The sequence below is a fragment of the Pinus tabuliformis genome, chromosome 9 (assembly GCF_031772625.1).
Source record: "Pinus tabuliformis cultivar Carrire ecotype Pingquan chromosome 9, CPIR1, whole genome shotgun sequence".
NCBI lineage: Eukaryota > Viridiplantae > Streptophyta > Pinopsida > Pinales > Pinaceae > Pinus > Pinus tabuliformis.
Genome location: NC_142307.1, coordinates 1994442383 through 1994465436, shown reverse-complemented (window position 1 = coordinate 1994465436; position 23054 = coordinate 1994442383). Strand labels below are relative to the sequence as shown.

Sequence of the window (23054 nt, the reverse complement as noted above, 5' to 3'; positions counted from 1 at the left end):
AAAAGGTCAGCTGAAGGAAGTGGGCCAAGTGGCACTGGTTCTACTGCAGCGTCAGTCAATCCGGTAGCTGCATCATCATATTTTGTTCCTCGAACCACACCTGGTTCACAACCAACTATTGGTTCAATGCTAAAAAGAACTGAAAAAGAAAAAGCTGACAAGTTGATGACAAAATTTCTCTTCTGGAGTGATATTCCTTTCAGCATTGTAAGGAATAATCCATTTTTCCAACCTACTGTTGATGCTATTGCCAGTGTTGGCCCGGGGTACAAAATCCCTTCTCTTTATGATTTCAGAGGCCGGCTTCTTCAAGATGAAAAGCGTGACTGCACCCAAAGATTGGAGGATTTTAGGGCATCATGGGCACAAACAGGATGCACTGTTATGTCAGATGGTTGGACTGACCAAAAGGGGAGAACCCTTATAAACTTCTTGGTTAGTTGTCCCAAGGGGACTATGTTTATCAAATCTGTTGATGCAACTGATCAAATCAAAGATGCAAAAACTTTATGTGATTTGCTGGATGTGTTTATTTTGGAGGTGGGTGCAGAAAATGTTGTCCAAGTCATAACGGACAATGCTGCAAATTATGTTGCTGCTGGTAGAATGCTTATGGACAGGCATCCTGCTTTATTTTGGACACCTTGTGCTGCCCATTGTATTGATTTGATGTTAGAGGACATAGGGAAAATTCCCTTTGTCAAAGAGGTTGTTGACTCATCAAAAAGCATCACAAAATTTATTTACAACCACACATCTGTGCTTAGCTTGATGAGAAAATGCACCAACAACAAAGAGTTGGTGCGCCCCGCCATTACACGGTTTGCGACGAGTTTCATATCTCTTCAATCCCTCTTGAATTCTATGTGGGATTTGAAGAGAATGTTTCTTTCAGAGGAGTGGCGTGCTTCGTCAATGAGCCGCAAACCAGAAGGAGAGGCTGTCTGCAGAGTAGTTTCATACCAGGAGGACTTCTGGGCGGGAGTGCAGGAGGTGTGCGCTGTTACAGAACCTTTGGTAAAGGTTCTTCGGTTGGTTGATGGTGAGAAGCCCGCAATGGGCTATTTGTATGAAGCCATGGATAGGGCCAAAGAAGCCATTCGGTCCTACTATGATGACAAGGGAGATGATGGGTTCCAGAGACAACTCCTTCTATGGAACGTCATTGATGAGCGATGGAACAACACACTCCATCGTCCCATTCATGCTGCTGGGCTTTTCCTGAACCCTGCATTTTCTTATGCATGTGGGTTTAATTTTGATGTTAAGGTCGTGGAAGGATTATTAACCTGCGTCCAGAAGATGGTGAGATCTTCAGAAGAATGTATGGAGATCTCTAGACAAATTGAGCAATATAAGTTGTCAGGTGGCTTATTTGGCTTTGAGATGGCTGTCATTGATAGGACGGTTAAAATGCCAGGTATTTTTTAGTTTGTAGTATGTACTTTGTAACTTTGTTTCAAATTTCATTGTTTCTTCAAATTCCATTTTTTTCTTATGTTTATTTAAAATTTTATTTGTAATTTTGTTGTAGACGCATGGTGGAAGATGTATGGTGGCAGAGTACCCCTTTTGCAAAATCTTGCCATACGCATCCTCAGCCAAACATGCAGCTCCTCGGGATGTGAGCGCAATTGGAGTGTATTTGAAAAAATACACAACAAGAAGCGCAATAGGTTAACACTTAAACATTTAAAATATTGCAAATTTCCAAATAAATTTTTGAATTCATTAAAGTTTTAAACAATATTTTTTTTATAATATTAATTATTAATTATTAATTTATTATTTCATGAACTTTGTACAGGTTGGAGTCCCATAGACTTAATGACATGGTCTATGTCTACTACAATCTTCGATTGTGGGTGAAACAACTAGAGAAGACACCTGATACGGAAGCCATCTCATTGGATGGGATTGACACCACTGCTGAATGGAGGGTTGAGACCGAGAGGCCTCTCATGGATCCCACTGAGGATTGGTTAGTGCAGGATGAGGGGGAGGAGGAGGAGGAGGAGGAGCAGGAGCAGGAGCAGGAGGAGGAGGAGTTGGAGGAGCAGGAGGAGGAGGTGACACCGCCTACCCGGGCTACCCGGGCTACCACTACCACCAGTAGAGGACGTGGTCTCCGTCCACCTCAGCCTCCTGTAGCTGCTACTACTAGTTCTTTAGCTTCTAGAGCACGTCAGACTCCACTGCCATTTCCACCAGCACAGGCACCAGCTTCTACATCTAGAGGGAAAGAGAAAGCTGTGCCATATTCTCGCAAGAGGGGCAGAGGAAATCAATAGGATTAGACTTTCATTTTATTGTATATGACATTATGACATGATGAGATACATTATCATATTTTTTGTTGATATTTTGAGGCTGAGTTGGACTTGGGACTCAGGACTTACTATTCAGGACATGATTCAATGTTATGTGTGATTTTAGCGCTAGAAATGATATTAAACATCTTATATATTAGTTTTTTTATCATATTTATGTGTCAATGTATTTATTTTATGTTGTAGATGGTTTAGATATTAAAAAAATTGAAAAAAAATGAAAAAAAATGAATATTTTTGTGCCAAACGATTTTTTCCCGCTTTTTTCCGATTTTTTCCCGATTTTAACGATTTTTTCCGCTTTTTTCCCGGCGCCGATTAAATCCCGATCGCGCTTTTAACAACATTGCGTCATAGTGAGTACAACTCCAATGGTCCCAGACCAATATCATCCTCCACTGACTCAAAGTCAGTCTCAGAGTATGTACCACTGATCCCAGACCAGTCTCAACCGACCCAAAGTCAGCGTCATAGTATGGTACAACTCCTACCACTGGTCCCAGACCAGTATCATTGATCCTAGATTAATGGAGGTCATCCTAGCGTAGGGAGTACGGTAGTTACAACGATGCGTCCATCGGTACTACTATGGTCCCTAACTTCATTTCCCTGCTCATTGATCAGATGAGAGGTACTTCCCATGAGTCCCAGACTGCATGGGTAGAATGCCTCGACAGGAGAACTAATCAATCCTGTTCTCACAGGAGAACACATCAATCCTGCTACAATCGTCGTGGAGAACACATCAATCCAGGCTGCCATGGAGAACACATCAATCCAGGCCTCACAGGAGAACTAATCATCCTGCTACACAGGAGAGCGAATCATCCTGTTCCACAAGAGAGCGAATCATCTTGTCCCACAAGAGAGCGAATCATCTTGTTCTAGTGTGCACCACCAGGGGAGGGTGAGTCACCCTGTGGTCATATGTTGCTCTAGTAGGAACCGCAAGCCCTTAGAGCTCCCAGAGCTCAATGTATGCAACATGCAGGACCCTTGTACAAAGGTTTCTTGCCGACTCCAAGTCGTTTGGGAAAATCACAGATTAGATCTTTCCTCGGGGCTTTGACAAGGTGTATCAACCTGTACATCATCTTAATGTGATGGAGCTTCCTTGCTCATCGACGTACCATATCCCAGATGATGTCTATCTGCTGGAGCAATTGATGAATACGGGATTCCTCAATAATCGAATCCCACCTCTGGTTGTTACAGAGAATCACAGTGGTATCCAATGTAAATCCAAACAGCTCACTGAAGAGCTTTCGCAACCAGACTGCCTCACACGAGGTTATGCTAGCAACAATATATCCTGCTTCGGCGGTGCTCAAAGCCACAGACTTCTGCTTCCTGCTCATCCAGGATATCGAAGCAGATCCCAAGGTGAAACAATACCCGGAAGTGCTCTTACGGTCCACCACACTGCTTGCCCAATCAACATCAATATATCCAAGTAATCTCACATCTTCAGCAGTGTATCTTAATCCATGAGAGATTGTGTCCTGAAGACATCTCAGAAGATTCCTAGCATCAACCCAGTGAGGCTCAACCAAATATGAGCTCACAATGCTAACTACAAAACATATGTTCGGACGGAGGTTCACCAAGAACATCAATGCGAATGAGTTTTGAAACTCAGAGGCATTTCCCAAGTTTGGTCCGACATCACTACCATATAACTTCTAAAAGTTAAGATCCTCGAGGTAGTCACAGGCTTGCAGTCTATCATACCGAATCTTTCCAATATATTCACCACATATTTTCCTTGAGATAGGAAAATTTCCCTTGGCTTTTGCCACACTTCAAGTCCTAGGAAGTAGTGCATCAGTCCTAGGTCTTTCATTTCAAATTCAGAGGCCAGCTCCCTCTTACATTTGTGAATGAGAGGGTCTGCACCTGTTAGAAAGAGGTCATCCACATACAACACCAGTATGAGAGGTTTGTCATCTTCAACCTTAAAGTAAAGGTTAGGATCAGCTTCACTCCTAGTGAATCCCAGCTTCATCAAGTAGCTATCGATCCTCTCATACCATGCTCGGGGTGCTTGCTTCAGCCCATAGAGAGCTTTCTTCAACCTGCATACATGAGATTTTCGATCATAAATCTCAAATTCTTCGGGTTGCTCCACGTAGACCTCTTCTTTGATCGAGCCATGCAAGAACGCAGTCTTGACATCCATCTGATGTAGGTTCCATCCTTGTGAAGCGGCAAGGGCTATGATCGAGCGGATGGTCGTATATCTGGCAACAGGTGCAAATATCTCATCATAGTCTATACCTTCCTTTTGGGAGAAACCTCAAGCAACAAAACGAGCCTTATACTTTTCCGTGCTTCCATCTGCTGCATGCTTTATCTTGTAAAGCCATTTGGAAGTAACAACAGTCTTGTCCTGGGGTCTGGGAACTACTTCCCAAACATCATTCTTTATGATAGACTCATATTCTTTGGTCATAGCATCCTTCCATACTTGATGCTTGACGGCATCTGAGAATGACGAAGGCTCATTTTGTATGATTGTGCTCATGATGGTCAGGTATCCTTGATACCTATTAGGTTTCTTACTTTCACGAAAGGTTCCTCGGGGTGCAGCATGTCCTTCAGCATCATCAAGTAACCCCTTAAGCCATGAAGGCCTCTTCCTAGAAGAGGAAGGCTCATATGGAGGAGGATCAATCGGATCCATGGGTTCTTCTACATCAGGCATTGATTCATCATCCTTTTCTTTCGGTTCCCTGGTGTCGGCTTCTTGAGAGCTCCTCAAAGTCGGAAGATTGATCACCTTGCTGAGAGCCATATCTTCGTCAAAGGTGACATCATGACTAATTATGACTTCCCTTTGACCGGCTACATAGATTCTATAGCCTTTAGTATTTTCACCATAGCGCACGAAAATTCCCTTCTTTCCAAATGCTCCCAATTTATTTCTTTTCTCTTTCGACACATGAAAGTATACAGGGCTTCCAAAATTTTAAAATGAGAAACATCAGGTTTCTTACCGGTGAATTTTTCTTCAGGAGTCTTGGAACCCAATGCTTGATGAGGGCATCGATTTTGTACATATACGGCAGTGTTTGCAGCTTCAGCCCATAGAAACTTAGGAAGACTTTGATCATGTAGCATGGCCCGGACAGCTTCCATAATTGTGCAGTTCTTCCTTTCTGCCACACCATTTTGTTCAGGAGTATATGGTGTAGTAGTCTCCCTCTTAATGCCAACCTCAGGTATGCCTGAGTGAACCAACTGTAATATATCGGAGGTCTTGCTTTGGCTTGAGGGGAATGGTCCCCTTTTGAGATTTCCTTTAGCACATCCTGGACATACACCTTCTTTCTCTACTTGGAATTCGGGCATCCCTGTCACCATTTGTCTTACACCAAGTATAGCTTTATAATGAAGGGGGGCAAACCTCCGATGCCAAAGTTCGGATTGAAGAGATGTGTCATAAGACATGACACCTAGCAGACTTCCATCAACCTGATATAATGAATCAACACTAAACCCAAGAGTAAAGGCATCTTTAACATTATTTTTCCATATACGTACCTTGCCATTGCTGAAGCTTACCTTGAAGCCTCTGTCTTCCATTGCCAAGATGGACACCAGGTTGCTTTTGAGGTCAGGTGCATCTAATACATCCTAGAATTTCTAGCCTTCTTGAATGCTTGTCCTCTTCCTTGATTCCCAGCTCTCCTCTTACCTTTGCTGTTGAATTTGTCATTCCTTTGATTGCCATCAGAGGGATTTCGAGTTGCACCACTGCATATTGTACCATGCTTCTCTAATCATGATTATCATCATGCTGCCCATGTCCATGATTTTATCCATCATAATGCTGCTCAAACTAGTGTGCATCATCATCATGCTATCCTATATGTGCATGATCTCATGTTGCCCTTTATGTCCATGATCTCATTCATCATGATGCTCATGATCTCATACGTAGTGACTTGCTTTATCGCAAATTTAACATCGTCATTTTCTTCTAGCCTTAGGTCCAGCCTTTCCTTTTGATTTGGTCTCGGAATTATTTCTTTTCTTTGCATGAGAAGAAAAAGGCAGCAGGAGGACCTTTAGGCATGGGCATTTCCTGCTCTTCTACCCTTGTTTGTTCTTGAATGCATCTAGCCATTAATTCCTCGAAACCAGGAATTACATTATAGTTCAAAAGAGTAGTCCTGAACACATACCTTTCAAATGGCAATCCTCCAAGAGTTGTGAGTGCCATTTCTCTGTCAGTAATAATTTCCCCAATAGATAGGAGATCGTTCTTGATCTCGGTGATTCTTAAGAAGTATGCTTGCATACTTTCATCTTTACCCTTCTTGATTTCCCTCATCTTATTTCTAAGAAACAAAACTTGATCTGCATCATTAACTTTAAATAAACTCACTAGTCTATCGTAGATTTCCTTGGAGGTGTCCAGTTCAGAGATGTAGGCCACCAAGTGCTTGTTGATAGAGTCCCGGATGATCTTCTATTGTTTTGACTTCTCCATTTTTTCATTTGTTCCAGGTAGCAGCGGATGCGTTTGATGGAGGCTCAACAATATTGCCTCTCACATGATCCAACACTCCTTGATTCTCAAGGGTTAGATCGATAGACATCTTCCATCCGTGATAGTCAGCTTTCTCACGGAGCTTGTCTTCAGCAGGAAAGAGTGTTGAGGACCCCATAGTTCTTTTAGGATAGCCTTGCCAATATTCTCTTCGATGATTGCTCTTGCTCTTGCTCGGGCTTTATCTTCACCTCAACTCTGATACCATGTTAAGTTATGGTATGTTCTATGCTTATAACAGTTTACTTCTTTTTCTTATTATATTCCACCGATTAGCAATCACATGTACATAAAGTAAAGTGCAGATAGAACATTAAACGATCGATAGAAAACAAGCCAAGACAAGAGACACAAGATGCGGCGGCTAGCCAGGGACAAACCCCACAATGTGTGGGGAAACCCTTTGATCAAATCTTCTTTTATCTTCAATAATTCAGCAGAGAAAAATAGTACAATAAATCTGATTCATATCAGCAGTAGCAAACCCTAGATCAGCAGCGTCAACATTAGCGGCTTCATTATCAAACTAGGGCAGACCATATCTCACAAACCGACCGTCGGATTGACTTCATTCCACCACCAAAAGTTTCGGCTTCCAGAGGAGGTTCAGATGAGGAGATCTTCTAGGCCATGCAATTCAATCTTTACTTCTGCAGTTGCAGCTTCAGTTTTAGCAGTTTCCGGCTTCAAACTAGGGCAGTCGATATCTTGCAAATCGTTCGTCGGATTGACTTCATTCCACCACCAAAAGTTGCGACTTTCAAAGGAGGTTCAGATGAACCTACAGCGCAGTTCAGATGAGGAGATCTAGGCCACGCAAGTCAATCTTTACTTCTGCAGTTGCAACTTCAAATTCAACAGCTTCCGGCTTCACATGTGTGAGAGAGAGAGACCCATTTCAGTGCAGTAGAGAAGAGACTCATAACTGCGCAGTAGAGAGAGAGAGATGTGATGAGATGAGTGAGTCCAAATGAGGAAAAGTCCTTTTATATTTATACACAACGTTGGTGGGTGAATAAATGCGACTGTTGGGCTTCTGAGCCTACATGAGTTGTAGGTCGGCTTGATAATAATTCCATAATCAAAATAAATTCACATCTCCATGAATACTTATCGGAATCGGATGATCTTTATATCAATATTACACCTCTCGACGAGAGGAATCTAATAAAAATATTATCAGCCATGAATAAGATGACCCACATGAATTTTTGCCCTGGTTGCCAATTTTAACATTTTTCTTTCCTCTTCAAGTTCTGGCAATATTGTTTGAATTGGGATCTTCTGCAACTTTTGAATGAGTGGCCACACTTCTTCGTCCTTCTTCCATTCATCCCTTGCTTTGTTTATCTAATCTACTTGGATAATATAAATAGCGCAAAATAATGCTTCCACATCCTCATCCTTTCTTGAGAGTGCATCTGCAACAAAATTTTGCTTCCCTTTTCTATAGATGATGTCAAAGTCCTAACCCAACATATTTGTGACCCATTTTTTTTGTTCTTCTAAAGATAATATTTGTTCTAAAAAGTATTTAAGACTATCATGATCCATTTTTACTTTGAAGTGTCTTCCCATTGGGTAAGGTCGCCATTTCTTAAGTGCATGTGGTATTTCCAACATTTCTTTCTCATAAATAGCTTGCTTGAGATGTAGCTGTAAATATACCCAGTCACCTACATCAAAACTTTTTTCACTGCGATGTTGATCTACTTGTTGTTTCATTCGATTCTGCACCAAAGTGTCGTTATCCTTTAAAAGTTGGAGAACTTGTTCTTGATGCTCGATGTGATCTTTCACTGCTTGAACCTTTTTCTTCTTGATATGTCCTTCTATCTTCAGAGTTTGAGGAGTGATAATTTCTTCCAATGCTTTACAAGATATGGTCAGATTCATTTCTTGATGCTCAATGTGATCTTTTACTTCTTGAACATTTTTCTTCTTGATATGTCCTTCTATCTTGATAGTTTGAGGAGTGGTAATTCCGGCCAATGCATTACAAGATATGGTTGGATTCATTTCTTCTTTCTCGATGTGATCTTTCACTTCTTGAACCTTTTTCTTCTTGATATGTCTTTCTATCTTGAGAGTTTGAGGAGTGGTAATTCTTGCCACTGCTTTACAAGATATGGTCGGATTCATTTCTTCTTTCTCTGGGGTTGGTTCCTGGTGTATATCCTCCTCTTTTGATGTTTCTTGATCCTTTTTTTCCTCCTCTTCATAATCTATATAAAATAATTTCTTCTTAGCACACTTATGACCTTTAGTGCATTTGCTATCACAATTGTAACAAAGCCCTTTTTCTCTTTTTTTTCTTTCAATTGTTGTGGTGTAAACCTTGTATGTTGGGGAAGACTAGGAGAAAAAATACTTCCATAATTATAGTCGTGAGTGGTGGGATTCCTTGTTTCGCTTTCAATTTTTCTTGGCCACCTAAATGCCTTCTCCAATGAATCAGGTTCCCAAAGACAAACCTCATGTTGAATGTTATCCTTTAAAGTACCTATGAAGACATCAATCCTTTGCTTCTCTGGAATATCATTTACCCTTATATTCAATTTTTGAAAGTCCTCAATGTGCTCTGCCATTGAACCCTTTTGTTTGAGATTTATCAATTGGCTAAAGAAGGTGTTTCTCTTTGTATCCTCATAATGTGCTATCAATTCCTTCGTAAAAATTGACCACGTGACAAGTGGTTTACAAGAACAAAGCCCTTTATACCATAAAAATTGATTTGGTTCTAAATAATTAGATGCAATACATACCTTTTGTAACAATGGTACACCATGTAGATCAAAATATTTCGTAACAATGGTACACCATGTAGATCAAAATATTTCTCCATTTGTAGTTTCCAATTTACTAGATCTTTGTCATCAAACTTTCTCATCTCGTTTTTTCTTGATTTTAGGAGCTCGATCTTGAAGTGACTGTAACTCTGTACTTTCAGATTTTTAAGTTCTGAAATTTCGGTCTGTAATAGTCCTATGAGTCCTCTTTCTAACTCCGCAACTCTGAGTGCAATTGGATTCCTGAATAAATATCTGTTCCCGATCTTTCGCGATGACCTAATTATAGATTAGTTCAGTAGAGGGAACTTGTACGATGTGCTGCGGGTCACTGTTTCAACCTTTGGTTTTGAAAATGATACCCAAAAAACTATAGTCCGTCCTCTTTCTGTAACTTCTTACGCAAATTCAATCAGATGCTTAGAGCGAAAGTTATGATGATTTTCCCAAGGTGACCTGTTTGGACTGTAATTCGGGGGTCTGCAAAAACCCTAAATTCCTTAGATTATATCTCCGAAATATAGCGAGACATGATCTGAAATTCGGAGCCGTGGTTTAGAAAGATTTTGTCTCAAATGCGTTTTTTTTTGTTTTTTTGTTTCGTCGCTTCTGAAACGTCTCAGAAACAAAGTTATAGCGAAAATTCCACGATGACCTGTTTGGAATGTAATTCGGGGGCCTGCAAAACCCTAACTTCTTCAGATCATATCTCCGCAAATATCGCGAGACAAGATCTAAAATTCGGAACTGAGGTTCAACACGATTTCTTCTCAAATGGATTTTATTTTTCGCTTCTGAAACGTCGTAGAAAAAGAGTTATAGTGAAAATGCTACGATGACTTGTTTGGAACAACGAAATCCTAGAATCCAAAGCTTTGATACCAAATGTTATGAAACAAGCTCACAAAAAGATAGAAAATATAGATGAACGCCTTAGAAATAAGCCTCTTCGAGGGGGCAACCTCCGTTACATTACACAAATGAACAATTCTTTGATGATCCAAATGACAAGATCTCCTTTCTATATACAGGAGTCTAAGGGGTCATAATATAATCAAAGCCTACATAACAATAATAATGTAAGGGCACAATAATAACAATAGTGGGCTTCTATGGGGCACAATAATAACAATATGGGTACAACAATATAATAAGGAGGTTGTACTAATAACAATAAGTGGTTACACTAGTAGTATAGGGGCCTAACATATCCTCTTTCTAGATGAATATCTTGAGCTATATCTACCATGCTCCTATATTCTAAAAGATCTTTCTAGCCATGCAATTTCTACATGCTCCTATTCTACTCAAAACCTTGAAAGAAGACTTGAAGTAAAGAGTTTGACTCAGTCATAGTAGAGATTCAAAGGATCTTCCTTCTTTTGCTTCTTTTTTTCTTCTTTCATCTCTTGAGTCATGTGAGCTTCTTCCCTCTTTCTTTTGTTGTTGTTGTCCTTCTTAAGCTTAGGAAAATTCCTTTTGTAGTGTCCATATTTTTGACATCCATAGCATTGGATTTTGGACATGTCTTTGTTGTTTGTTCTTCGTGGACCAAATTTGCCAAATTTACCCTTTCTCTTGGCCATGGTAGCAAATGCTTTCTCCTTTGATCCCACATCTTCCTTTGCTTTAAGTCTGGTTTCCTCTGTCTTGCATAGAGACCACATTTCACTGAGTGTGGTTGCTTCCTTCTTGGCATATATGCTAGATGTGAAGTTGCCCCAATCCTCAGGTAGAGCATTGAGTACTACAATTGTCATTTCTCTGTCAGACATGACTTCCCCAAGCTCTTGAAGTTGATCTCTCATCTCAGAGATCTTCATGAAGTAGGGAGCTATTCCTTCCTTTGATATCTTCATCTTGTACAATTCATTCCTTAGAGATATCACTTCTCCGACTGTGGATATCGAGAATAGCTCTACTAGCTTATCATAAATTTCTTTTGATGTCTCAAATTTGGAGACATAAGGAATGAGAGAGTCTTTGATGGATTCTATTAGAATCCTTTGAGCTCTTGTTTCATCCTTATTATACTTGGCTAAGGCTTGAGTTTGTTCCTTAGTAGGGATATTGATATTCCCTTTGATATATTCTAGAAGTTCATTTTCCTTGAGAAGTAAATCAATCCTCTTCATCCATGCAAGAAAGTTATTGGTACCTACCAATTTGTTGCTTTCCTTGCAACAAGACATTGATGTATATTCAAAAGGGGACATATACTTGATAGATTTTGAAATGTAGTTGACTTATTGTCTCCTTGAAGTCTTGCTGGCTTGCTTTGATGTTCCTCAAGATGTCTTCTCCAAGTGGGCTTTCTTGATGATGAGACTTGCTTGATGATTGATGGACTGTAGACCTTCTTGTCCTTGAAGTGATTGAGACTTCTTGGCTTGAAGCTTCAATCTTGTAGATGTCCTTCCTTGATGAGTGTTCTTGAGATGCCCTTTCCTTCATGTGTCACCTTAGCTCTGATACCATGTTGAAGAATCTAGGGCAATTAGGTGTAGTGTGATTCTTCTTGACTTGATAACAATTTGTGAAGCAATTTTACAATTATCTTAGCTTGAACTTCTTCTTATTATTAGTGTGTGTTTCATCAAACTGCTACCAAAAACATAAAGACAAGAACACAAATGTTGGCTCTCTGCCAGGGCGAAAACCTCTCTTCTCTTGAGAGGAAAACCCTTCGGTAAGTTTTCTCTTATTGAAGCTTCTTTCTTGATCTATGCCAAATCCTAGACCCTTGACTAGAAGATCCTCCAAGCACAAGTCAAGTCCTCCTTTTCTCTGCACTATGTTTCCTCGACACTTCTTTCACCTCCTTTTGGCACTTTGTTCCCTAACACTTTGCCCTTCTTCCGACACTTCGTTCTTCCTTAGTGTGACATCATTGCAGCCCTAATTTTCGCACATGAGAGAGGTACCCTAGAGAATTAGGGTCCTTTTACCTTCGATAGCGAGAGAGTCTTCTTTGCTTGACTTGAGAGGCCTTGTAGGCCTAATTTCTAACCCAAACAATGATGAACATGTGACTGTGATCTTATTGCTGATATAGCCGCACACTGTCCTATCTTTTCTCGCACGTGTGACTGTATTAACACTAGAAAATAGTCCTTTCCATTTCAGCTTTTCTCCTCCTTCCTTCGCTGCCCTAGAAGACCTCTTCTTCGTCCTTTGTTACCCTTTTTCTAGCCTTTTCTCTTAGCAGATTTCAGAGTTGCTTGGTTAACATTGTAATGGAGTGGACAACCTCTATTTATAGAGGACTGTCCCTCCTTTTAGGCCAACATGTAGACTGTTTGCAGGCCGACTTGTTATGCTTACTTTGGATGGTTTCTTTAGTGGTGTCACATGCTTGAAGGAGACTCTTTGATGGTGCCTTTGCATAGGAGGGGACTTGACTTTGTTTGGAGGTGACTTCTCTGACTCTTATACACAATGTAACATACCTTTAAGGTGTTTACCATAATTCTTTTGACCTTTTGATTTACCTATAGCACTTTAATTTGTGCTAGACCTATTTTAATGAGCAAGAAACTCATTGACATATATTATGAAAATAATATTTCTTTTCTTGAATAAATACAAATATCAAAGTACATTTATGAAGACCGAACCTAGTTACATTTCCTTCAATATGGTTTAATCTCTGGAGTCCGTTGGTTGTTTTTGGATTGGTTGTTCTATGAGATCCCACATTCATGCTTGGAATATGGCATGGCGGTGACTGGCTGAAAGAGAGATTTGGTTCAGCCATGTATATAGTTGGGTGGTACATGGAAGTCTTGAACTTGGTCGGATTTGCCTATGATTAATAAAAGCTAAGTTCTCTTACTTTTGCACTGGCTTATATGTGGATTTAATGGTTGTCATATATTTGATATTTATATGGTTTTATGCTGGTTATAAGCATGGTTAAATGTCTGGTTAATGTCATGGTTATTTCATGTATTTACTTGTAATTGTTAAATGGATGGATGCAAGACCTAATTGATGATATGATAATTCAATGGAGAAGGAGGTGATCCTTCTGGTTATGTTTCAGTCATTTATGCTCTGTCTTCTATCCTAAACCTGTAGGTTGCATTGATGCCAACTGTGTGACAGAATGTCAGTCTCGGTTAGGGATGCTTTGGCCTAGTCCTGAGGTTGATTTTTGATTTATCATCATTGTTATCATGTCTTTGATGGATTCTGAAGGTTGTAGCAAGTTCTGGGCAGAGGTCAAGATTCTGGGCCAGAAAAGTGGCTCAAATCTCGGGATCGTTGGCATAGGTCTGGTGAGAAAAGTTCACAGTTGTTGGTACATAGGCCTATGAGAGTGACTTTGGGTTGCTGGACGTTGCCATGCCTATAGCATGAGAGCGACTTTGAGTTAAAAGGCTTAAAACATTAGTGAGACCTAGGGACAAGATCTTTGAGTGGCTGACATGTCTCCTGTGGGTGTTGCTGATGTGGATGGGTTTGTTTGATGTGTTCCGTCGATTCCATTTCCTTAAGGTTACCAAGGAGATTGAATTCCTTATAGTGACCTCTCTCATCACAGGCTTGCTTACTGGTTGGTTGCTTAGGAGGACCTGGGAGGAGGGGGTGCTACACATTTTCGATTCGACAATTTTATTTATTGCTCCAAGGATCATATTGTCTTGTAACAATGAATATGATAATTCCGCGACGAGCAGAAAAAGAGATCCAACCTTTCATCAGGACAAAGCTTTTTGAAGAGGGGCAATGTTATGAATATAATTCATATAAAAATAATAAATATAAATATAAATATAATAATAATTAATTAACTAATAGTTAATTAGTTAGTAATGAATAAGGCATGTCTTAGAGACATGACCATTCATGAAAGGGCACCTGCCTAGGGTATATAAGTAGGCCCTCATTCCCATTTGTAATCATCTCATATCTCATCAATTTTTTTATAATATTTAATATACAATTACTATTCTATTATGGATGTTTACGTCTTCCAAGTATTTTGAAGATTACTCTGCTGCGTATACAAACCTTGTTCGTTATTACATTGGTGATCATCTCTACCAAGGTGGGCTCCCATAAAACCATGAGTCCTCAAGTAGGATCACTTAAGACTTTTCAATCCTATGTAGGACAAGAGACACCCAAAGTGTGCTACAAGGGACCAGACATGGTCCGACAAAGACAACAAGATACAAACTCAGGAACAAGACATAGGCCTGTTATACCTAATACAAAACTCACATGATCATTACAATGCTTTGACTTGTGACCTTGGACTTACAATGGTGGTGATAAAACGCTGCAATTTTTTTGTATGTACCCCTACTGACATGCAGGGTATCATGTTGTTTATGGAAAATCCTTGGAAATGCCTCGAAGACATTTCCCAAGCATTTTTGTACAGTACATGCCTGGGCTCCAGGCACTTTCAACATGGTACCATACTGTTTTGTACTAGAAACATTTCCTGTACAGAAATGAGAGGAAACTGTGACATTTTGGTCACAGGTTTAAACCAGTGTTGTTAAAATCGCGATAATTTCCCGCTGCCAATATTGTCGCGAGTAATATCCAAAATTATCGCCAGCTTTTTTTTATACCCGATTTTTTGTCGCAGGCAATTGGGGCAGCGAGGTTTTATAAGGGATGCGAAATGTTCGAAATGCAATTTTTTTTGAAAGAAACAAATAATTTTTGAGTGGGGTAGCTTAATGATCAAGTCTAGGCCCTAGTATTGAGAGTGGTTCCGGCTTTATTGGATTTCATATGGAGAAAGTAGAATTTTAGATTTCATTCAAAATCCAGCAGACTTATCAGTTTTTCAAGATTTCATGATTGGGAGATTGTAATGTTTCTAGGTGACACCACCTACCCGGGCTACCCCTGCCACCAGTAGAGGACGTGGTCTACCTCCTATAGCTCCTACTTCTAGTTCTTCAACTTCTAGAGCATAGCAGACTCCACTGCCAACTCCACCAGCACCAACATCTACATCTAGAGGGAAAGGGAAAGCTGTGGCATTTTCTCGCAAGAGGGGCAGAGGAAATCAATAGGATTAGACTTTAGTTATTTTCTTTATTTTATTGTATATGACATTAAGACATGATGAGATACATTATTACATTTTTTGTTGATATTTTGAGGCCGAGTTGGGACTCAGGAGTCAGGACTTACTATTCAGGACATGATTCAATGTTATGTGTGATTTTAGCACTAGAAATGATATTAAACATCTTATATATTAGTTCTTTTATCATATTTATGTGTCAATGTATTTATTTTATGTTGTAGATGGTTTAGATATTAAAAAAATAAAAAAAAATGAATATTTTTGTACCAAACGATTTTTTCCTGATTATTTCCTGATAATTATGATTTTTTCCGATTTTTTCCTCGCGCTGATATTATCCCAATAACGATTAATGCAACATTGGTTTAAACTTCAGATATTTTAAATCTTTAGTGTTTTTGCTCTTCTGTTTCTGCATATTTCTTTAATAACTTTGTCCTTAGAATATTTCTTTAATTGCTTTGTCCTCAACATATGTCTTTAATTGTTTTTGTTGATTTTTCCTAGTACTTCAAAATGAGGTCTATGTCTAATCATGATCATAAACACACTGAAATACACACAACTTCAAACACTTTGCACAGCGGAATGTAACAACAGTGAAACAATAAAGTACACAAGAATTTATGCAGATCCAGAACTTGCTTTTATTGCAACTTTAATAAACCAAACATAGGGTTCCTGTACCAGGGATCATGGCCCTTACAAAGCCCTGATACAAGGGAAAACTAGGGCTTGAATTCAACAACGTTTGACTATAAATCTGCCCATGAACAATGACAAAATAACAAACTTGCTAATGATACACTTTATAAGTTTATACAACATCCTTTTCAGGTCTCTTTGTCACTGAACATTAGGCTGGTCCTTTGCCACCTGTCTCACAGAGTCTTTGCTGTTCCAAATACCTCTGTATATCAGCTGCTCACAAGGGGTTTGCTGCTCCAAATCACTTGCACAATCAGCTCCAACCAATCAGCCTTCTCACAGTGAACTTGTCCACCAAATCACTCTACAATTGGCATCCAATAGAGGTCTGCAACTAACAATGAAAGTGCCCTTCAGATCACTGTACTTTTGCCCACAAACAGTGCTTCTGAATCCAATATTCATGGACAGACTTTGTTACATCATCTCTGCAATCATCTACTTCATCAAATCACCCCTTTCCACTGCCACAGTCCTCCTCTGCCCTAACTCCTTCGCTGTCCCTGTTCACAATCTGAGGTTTATTTTGACCTTTCTTAGGGCAGACTTTACCAGAGAGAACCACTGCATCTCCTGCGGCCTTGCGGTCCTACTCAGCAGACAAGACAGAGGTCTTTTAGGCCTCTTTCAGTGGCACAGCCCTTTTCCTTAAACAATTAACAGAATAGACATATAAAACAGAGATTTTATAGCTTGCGGCTGCCTGGACAGAGCCCTAACTAGGGCATGGAAGACATAGAACCTTCGGCCTAGCTGCCAGAACCAAAACTCTGGCTTCTTCTCACACGAATAGACCATAAACAAGCTCCTTCATCAGCCGTGGCTACTTCTGAGGTTAGCATCTCTTTTCTAGGGCTCTATATGCTTCATAAGATGAGATGCAATGGTATGTTGAGACCTCACTTGGTCTCCCATATTTATACTTTTCTATTGTTTCATTTAGGTGCTCCTTTAATCCTTCAAAGATGCCCTCCCACAACAATAAAAATAAAGAATTAGTTCTTTTGGGTCTTTAGTGCAACAACTTGTGCCCAAAGTCCACCAATTGGGCACATTGCCCGCAAAACACCATTTTCGTGGGTCAACTCTGCCCAATAAAGTACCCCAAGGGTTGTGGGAGTACCTGCCAAACTACACTTCTCAACAGTTTTTTCCTCAGAATTTATACAAAGTTCTTTAATTGCGTTTTCGACAGATTTTATATAAAGAAGAATCCAATGTTGCTTCTAACCTAATTGATTTTGAGCTGTGGACAGTTGGAGCCAGTGGATCCTGATTTTTATAGGATCGGCTATAGTAAATGTTTTCGTGCTTATGGAGTAGAATTCAAGGAGGAACCTGATGGCATTGGAGTTTATGCTGCAAGAGATGTGCCACATCTTCGCAGACCTAGGGTAAGAAGTTAGTTTTTATAGTTCAAAATACATATTTCTGCTATAATCTCTTATATGTCTTTCTTGTTGCAGACTTGGCTGGTGATGTGTCGTCAGTCTGTTGTCATCTATTGCCAATATATAATTTGCTTTATTTGAAACTGACTTTGTGCAACTGCAATTGACACATTTGATGGTCCATTACTTATTTACATTCTCCGATGACTCAGTCATAGCTTACCAAATGTCATCTTCAGAGTCTGAGACTCTTATAGTCTTTGTCACACAGCTAGCAATCTTCTCCTGTTGTGCCTATTGTAGCATTAACTGCATTGAACACAGTAACTGGTGTCTCATGCTCTGGCACCATTACCATGATTACTAAGTTCATCAATTTCCCCAGTCCAAATTTTGAAATTTTTCTCTACTTATAAAGCATCGAAATCTGTTGGCACATGATATTATTACTTTAGTACTCAGTGGATTGGGCAGATGCAGACTAAAATGAAAAGATTCAAGATAAAGTACTTCTTGTGTGTCCCCTCTAATGCATAACCATACTAAAATAAAAGTACATAAATTTCTTTCAAATTCACTTTGTAAACTAAAACCAAGATGAGTCAATCTCCTTAGAAATTCGTTGTAACAGCTTACAGCTTTAAAATCAGTGACATGTTAAAACTAGCCTAGTTAAGTGCACAGAAAAGAAAGCCATATCAACTGATGTATCTTATTGGAGTTCAAATTGACATTAATTATTAAACTGTGTACAAGGGGATTGGGAGCACACGGTTTGGAAACTACAATTTGCTTCTTTTTTCACTTGGATGAAATGAGCATAGCATAAGGGAAGAAGACAATATATTCTAACTGCAACAAAGGAGGCAGAACTTGCTAAAGGGAATACAGAAACTCTATTCGATATGGAAAACGAAGCTTGTAAAGTACATGAAAGTTTGTGATCTTAAATAAAGGAAACGCCCAACTTAAGTAACTGATACCTAATTTATAAAAAAAAATATTCCAAAAAACAATAAAATTAAAAAAACAAAAGATTCTTTCAAAAAAATAAGATAAGGATAGTCAAAGATTAAAAAGAAAAGAAAAGAAAAGAAGAAAAGAAGTATTTACAAGGATTAAAAAAATTTAACAAAATCATAAAAAATATACTATAAAAAAAAGATTATTTATTAAAAGAAGAGTATCAGGAAAAAAAAAATGTATTATATATAAAAGAGAAATTATTAAAAATAAAAGAGTGTATTAAAAATACAATAAAAATGAAAAATAAACATAACCAAAAAAAACAAACAAAAATTGCTAGCAGCGGTCAGCCGCTATACACACAGCCACAACCGTCGTCAACTAACTGACGCTGCCATCTCGAATAGGGTCGCAACTATCAGTCCCCGCAACTGCTAATTCCTACAAGGCCACCTCCGATATCAAAACCCCCGTCATTGTGGATTACAACCGTCTTCCGTCCACGTTCCAATCTGCAGCCACTGACACAGCAAGACCACCACCCGACTACAAATCTGCACCCTGTAGCTGCATATTCCTTTGTTGTCGCCGCATCTACCCTTTTCCCGCTGACTCCGCCAACTACCCTTTGCTTGTAAACTCCACCCAGTCGCCTTATCCATTTCTGCTACTCTATTGTACCACCAATCGACCCGTTGTGTCCCTCTTAATGGCAGAAGTGTCCTCAGACACATAATTTTATTAATCAGAAAAAAATAATTACATAATTGATTTTGCAAGAGTTTACACCCGAACAACACAAACACTCTTGCAATGAGCTATTTATAAGCTCCATGTCCTAACTACCTCTAATTATGGATCACTTATTAAATAACAAGTGTCCATTTACAATAAATGCTATTCAAACCAACTAGCTAACTAATCTCCTAAAATAGAGCCTAAGATACGACACATTTGGAGAGTCATATCTAGTTACAACAATATGCTAATTCTAAAAGTCTCCATTAAATAATTAAACATTCTAGAATAATAATTATTAATTTAATATCTTAAATTAATAATTATTTTATTCTAATTTTATAACCTATGATAGAATTGTATTTTTGGATCATCTAACACCTCTCATACATACAGTGACACCCATTAAGTTGTGAATGTCGTACAAACCCATATCGTCATTACAAATTTTCGAAGTTAGAAACTCTAGTATCGTGGTTTTTTCTTTCCAAAACAATTGACAGATTAATAAATATTTTAACATATTACCAAAGTCAACGATTATTAGATAAACCAACATTAAAAGTTGACTAAGTGTACGTCGTAAAAGAAAAATCAAAGGCATTATATATTTATAGAGGAAATAGGGAATTTGGAGAATATTCAAATTCACTGTAAAGGTACCCTACATATATATATAATAAAGGGTGTTAAAAAGGAAAAAGAGTAATACAAAGTTATTACTATGATATTCCCAGGTAATTACAGGGTGGTTATTTAGTTAGTGAACGTTTTAGTTGCTAAGGTTGTAAGGTGATATAATATAAAAAGAGAGAATATATATATATAAAATCGAAAGGAGTTATACTTAAAGGGGTATTATTATTAAAAGTAATTAAAATATATATATTATTACAAAAAAAATAGAGAGGAGGAGGAGGAAAATTCTAAGTCAAAAACATTAAAGAAAAATTCGACACTAAGGTTTGAAGGATTAATAAAAGTTAAAGGGGTTGTCTTTAAAAACCCTAAGGTCAACCCAAAAAAGAAAAAGTAAATTGAAAATATTTTAAAGGAGAAAAAATTATTAAAGATCTATTGGTAAAGTTTTGAATGTTTATTAGCGAAAAAAAGGGAATTTCCAAGGTTTTGGTTCAAATTTTTTAAAGCAGCATTATTATCAAATAAGCCAAGAAGGGTATCTAACAAAAAAAAAAATTAAAGAAAGTTCCACACAAAGTTAAAAAGAAGTGAAGAAAAAGGAAAAAACTGTGGGTTTCTTGTCAAATGTCAATTTTGTTCAGAGGGATATTCTAATTGTCAAGAGTCATTTAGAAATCAAAATGTTGTTTGCACAAAATGTTACAAAACCTTTACTTTAGTTGAATATCTAAGTGATGCACAAAAACAATTGTTAGCACGAGATATAGAACAATTAATGGAAATATTTGAGCGACAACATGCAAATTTTAATAAGTAAATGAAGAAAATGAAATCCAAATTGCAAGTCAAAAGTCCATCATCACCCCTACAAAAAGATTTAATCCAATGGACCAAGAAATTGCAGCTAGAAGATCAAGAAAAAGACAAAATAGCCAAATTTCAGCGAAATAAGAAATCGTTACAACAAGAATATAAAGATTTTGTTGATATTCATTTCAAAGAAGTAATGAAAAAGGACAAAGAAATTTCTCGCCTCAATGACCACGTTGAAAAATTACTTGCACAAGTCAAGAAGACTAAGGTCACAAAGAAAGAACTCAAGAAGCACTTATCAGAACAAGAAGAGGAAAATTTACGTTTAAAGAACCTTAATAAAAAATTATTAGAACAAATCAAAATTTTAAAAGATGAAGATAAGGATACTAAGGATAAAGTCAACAATTTAGAAAATGAAGAAATTTCACGTCTAAGGAATCATAATGAAAACCTTCTTACGCAAATAAAGAAGTTTAAAAGTGACAAGAAGTCGCTAAAAGACAAGTTAGAACAACTTATTCAAGAAGAAGCATCGAAGTCAACAAATGTAGCAATCCAAGTTGAAGGGAATGAATGAATACTGATCCAATCAATGCCACAACTCAAGATGATGAAAAAAAATGGAAGTGAAAACATATTTAGATGTTGCAGTTCAAACGATTGAGATTTCACGTGAAGATCCAGCGATTAACCAAGCAACTTCCATACCTAAAGGAAATAAGATACTTTAAGTAAATCAAGAAATTGACACCAACAAGTTAAGGGAAAATCAAGTCAAAATAAATCCTTATCTACACCCGAATCACAAGAGCAGACATCTCAATCAGTCTGCGTATCTGTATCACTCATAATAGAAAGAACAGACTTATGTTCGAAAGAATAATGTTGTCAACACAGTCTAGTTTGACGATAGTAATTTATCCTAGCTATCAAGTAATTGCAAGGATCCATAGAAGATTGATTTAAGATGGTTAGATCCCTTTTCAGTTCGTCAATTCTGTTTATCACTCAAAGGATTTGTTAATTTTAGGTATGTTCTATGCTTAGAGCAATTTATTTCAATTTTCACAGTTAGCTCCATATCTTTTCCAGATTAGCAATCACATTAGCATTAAAGTAAACTGCAGATAGAACATAAGCATAAATCGCAGAAGACAAGCCAAGACAAGAGGACACAAGATGTGGCGCTAGCCAGGGACAAACCCCAATGTGGGAAAATCCTTGATCAATTCTTCTTATATGTTCTTCAATAGTTAAGTAGAGAGAGAGATATATAGTACGTTTACAACAAAAGTCAACACTTTGACTTATCTAGATAAGAGCATAGATCATCTTGAAGAAGATGATACATGAGATCAGTTGAAGACATGCTGCTTCAACTAATTCTCCAAGGTGACTCCTTCATCTATCGTTGTGCTGCATTTCGTCATCATGCTGCACCTCACCGCGCTGCACCATGTTGCACCCATCATCACAATGTTGCATCTCATCATGCTTCATTAATCATGACTGTACCCATCGATGTACGGCATTATGTGCTATTGCTGCACCATGTTGCCATCCCGACCTATGTGTTGGCTGCACCTTGTTTGCTTGTTGTCCTTAGCATGCTTGTTGTTGCATGCTAGTTGTCCCAATGTTTTTAAAACCGGAACCGGTGACCGGACCGGTCCACCTAATGAACCGGTTTACCGACCGGAACCGGTCTAACCAGGACTGGTTTGGTCTAAATGAACCGGTTTTAAAAAAATACATTAAATAATTAATTTTTAATGAAACAAAACTATTTTTAAAATGTAAAACCATGATTCCAAGCCAATAGAGACAAAATATGCAAAGTTTGCTCATTTATATACCATGTAAAGGTGAATATATCAAAATGGCACCGAGTACAATACATATCATCGACAAAATAGCAAAATACATAAGAAATGAGGCTCTAAATGGCCTATAAAGTCCAAAAACAATGCTGCAAGCTATGAGGCCATTGACCTACTACAAGTCTACAGTGTACACATGATCAATCATCAAGTTCATCGCCACTACTAGACACAGGATCAT

General features: G+C 38.3%; 2 protein-coding genes across 2 annotated transcripts in view; both read left to right on the top strand.

The window, feature by feature from the left end:
* LOC149157031 (protein PLASTID TRANSCRIPTIONALLY ACTIVE 14-like) overlaps positions 1-23054 on the top strand; it is a 297084-nt gene that overhangs the window by 66943 nt on the left and 207087 nt on the right. The window contains exon 3 of the mRNA XM_089444948.1: positions 17697-17834. Within this exon, the coding sequence (XP_089301074.1) occupies positions 17697-17834 (138 nt within the window). The remainder of the gene's footprint in view (positions 1-17696; positions 17835-23054) is intronic.
* On the top strand, positions 1403-2653 carry LOC149157032 (uncharacterized). The gene is made up of 2 exons (XM_089445522.1): positions 1403-1676; positions 1808-2653. Exons 1-2 carry the CDS (start codon positions 1549-1551, stop codon positions 2289-2291), a joined length of 612 nt encoding a protein of 203 aa, XP_089301648.1. The 5' UTR covers positions 1403-1548; the 3' UTR covers positions 2292-2653.

Excerpts from the sequence above, each read along its gene's own strand:
- LOC149157032 (XM_089445522.1), top strand. The coding sequence starts at position 1,549 with ATGTATGGTGGCAGAGTACCCCTTTTGCAAAATCTTGCCATACGCATC. Across the intron at positions 1,677-1,807 it reads CACAACAAGAAGCGCAATAG|GTTGGAGTCCCATAGACTTA; the intron begins GTTAACACTTAA and ends AACTTTGTACAG.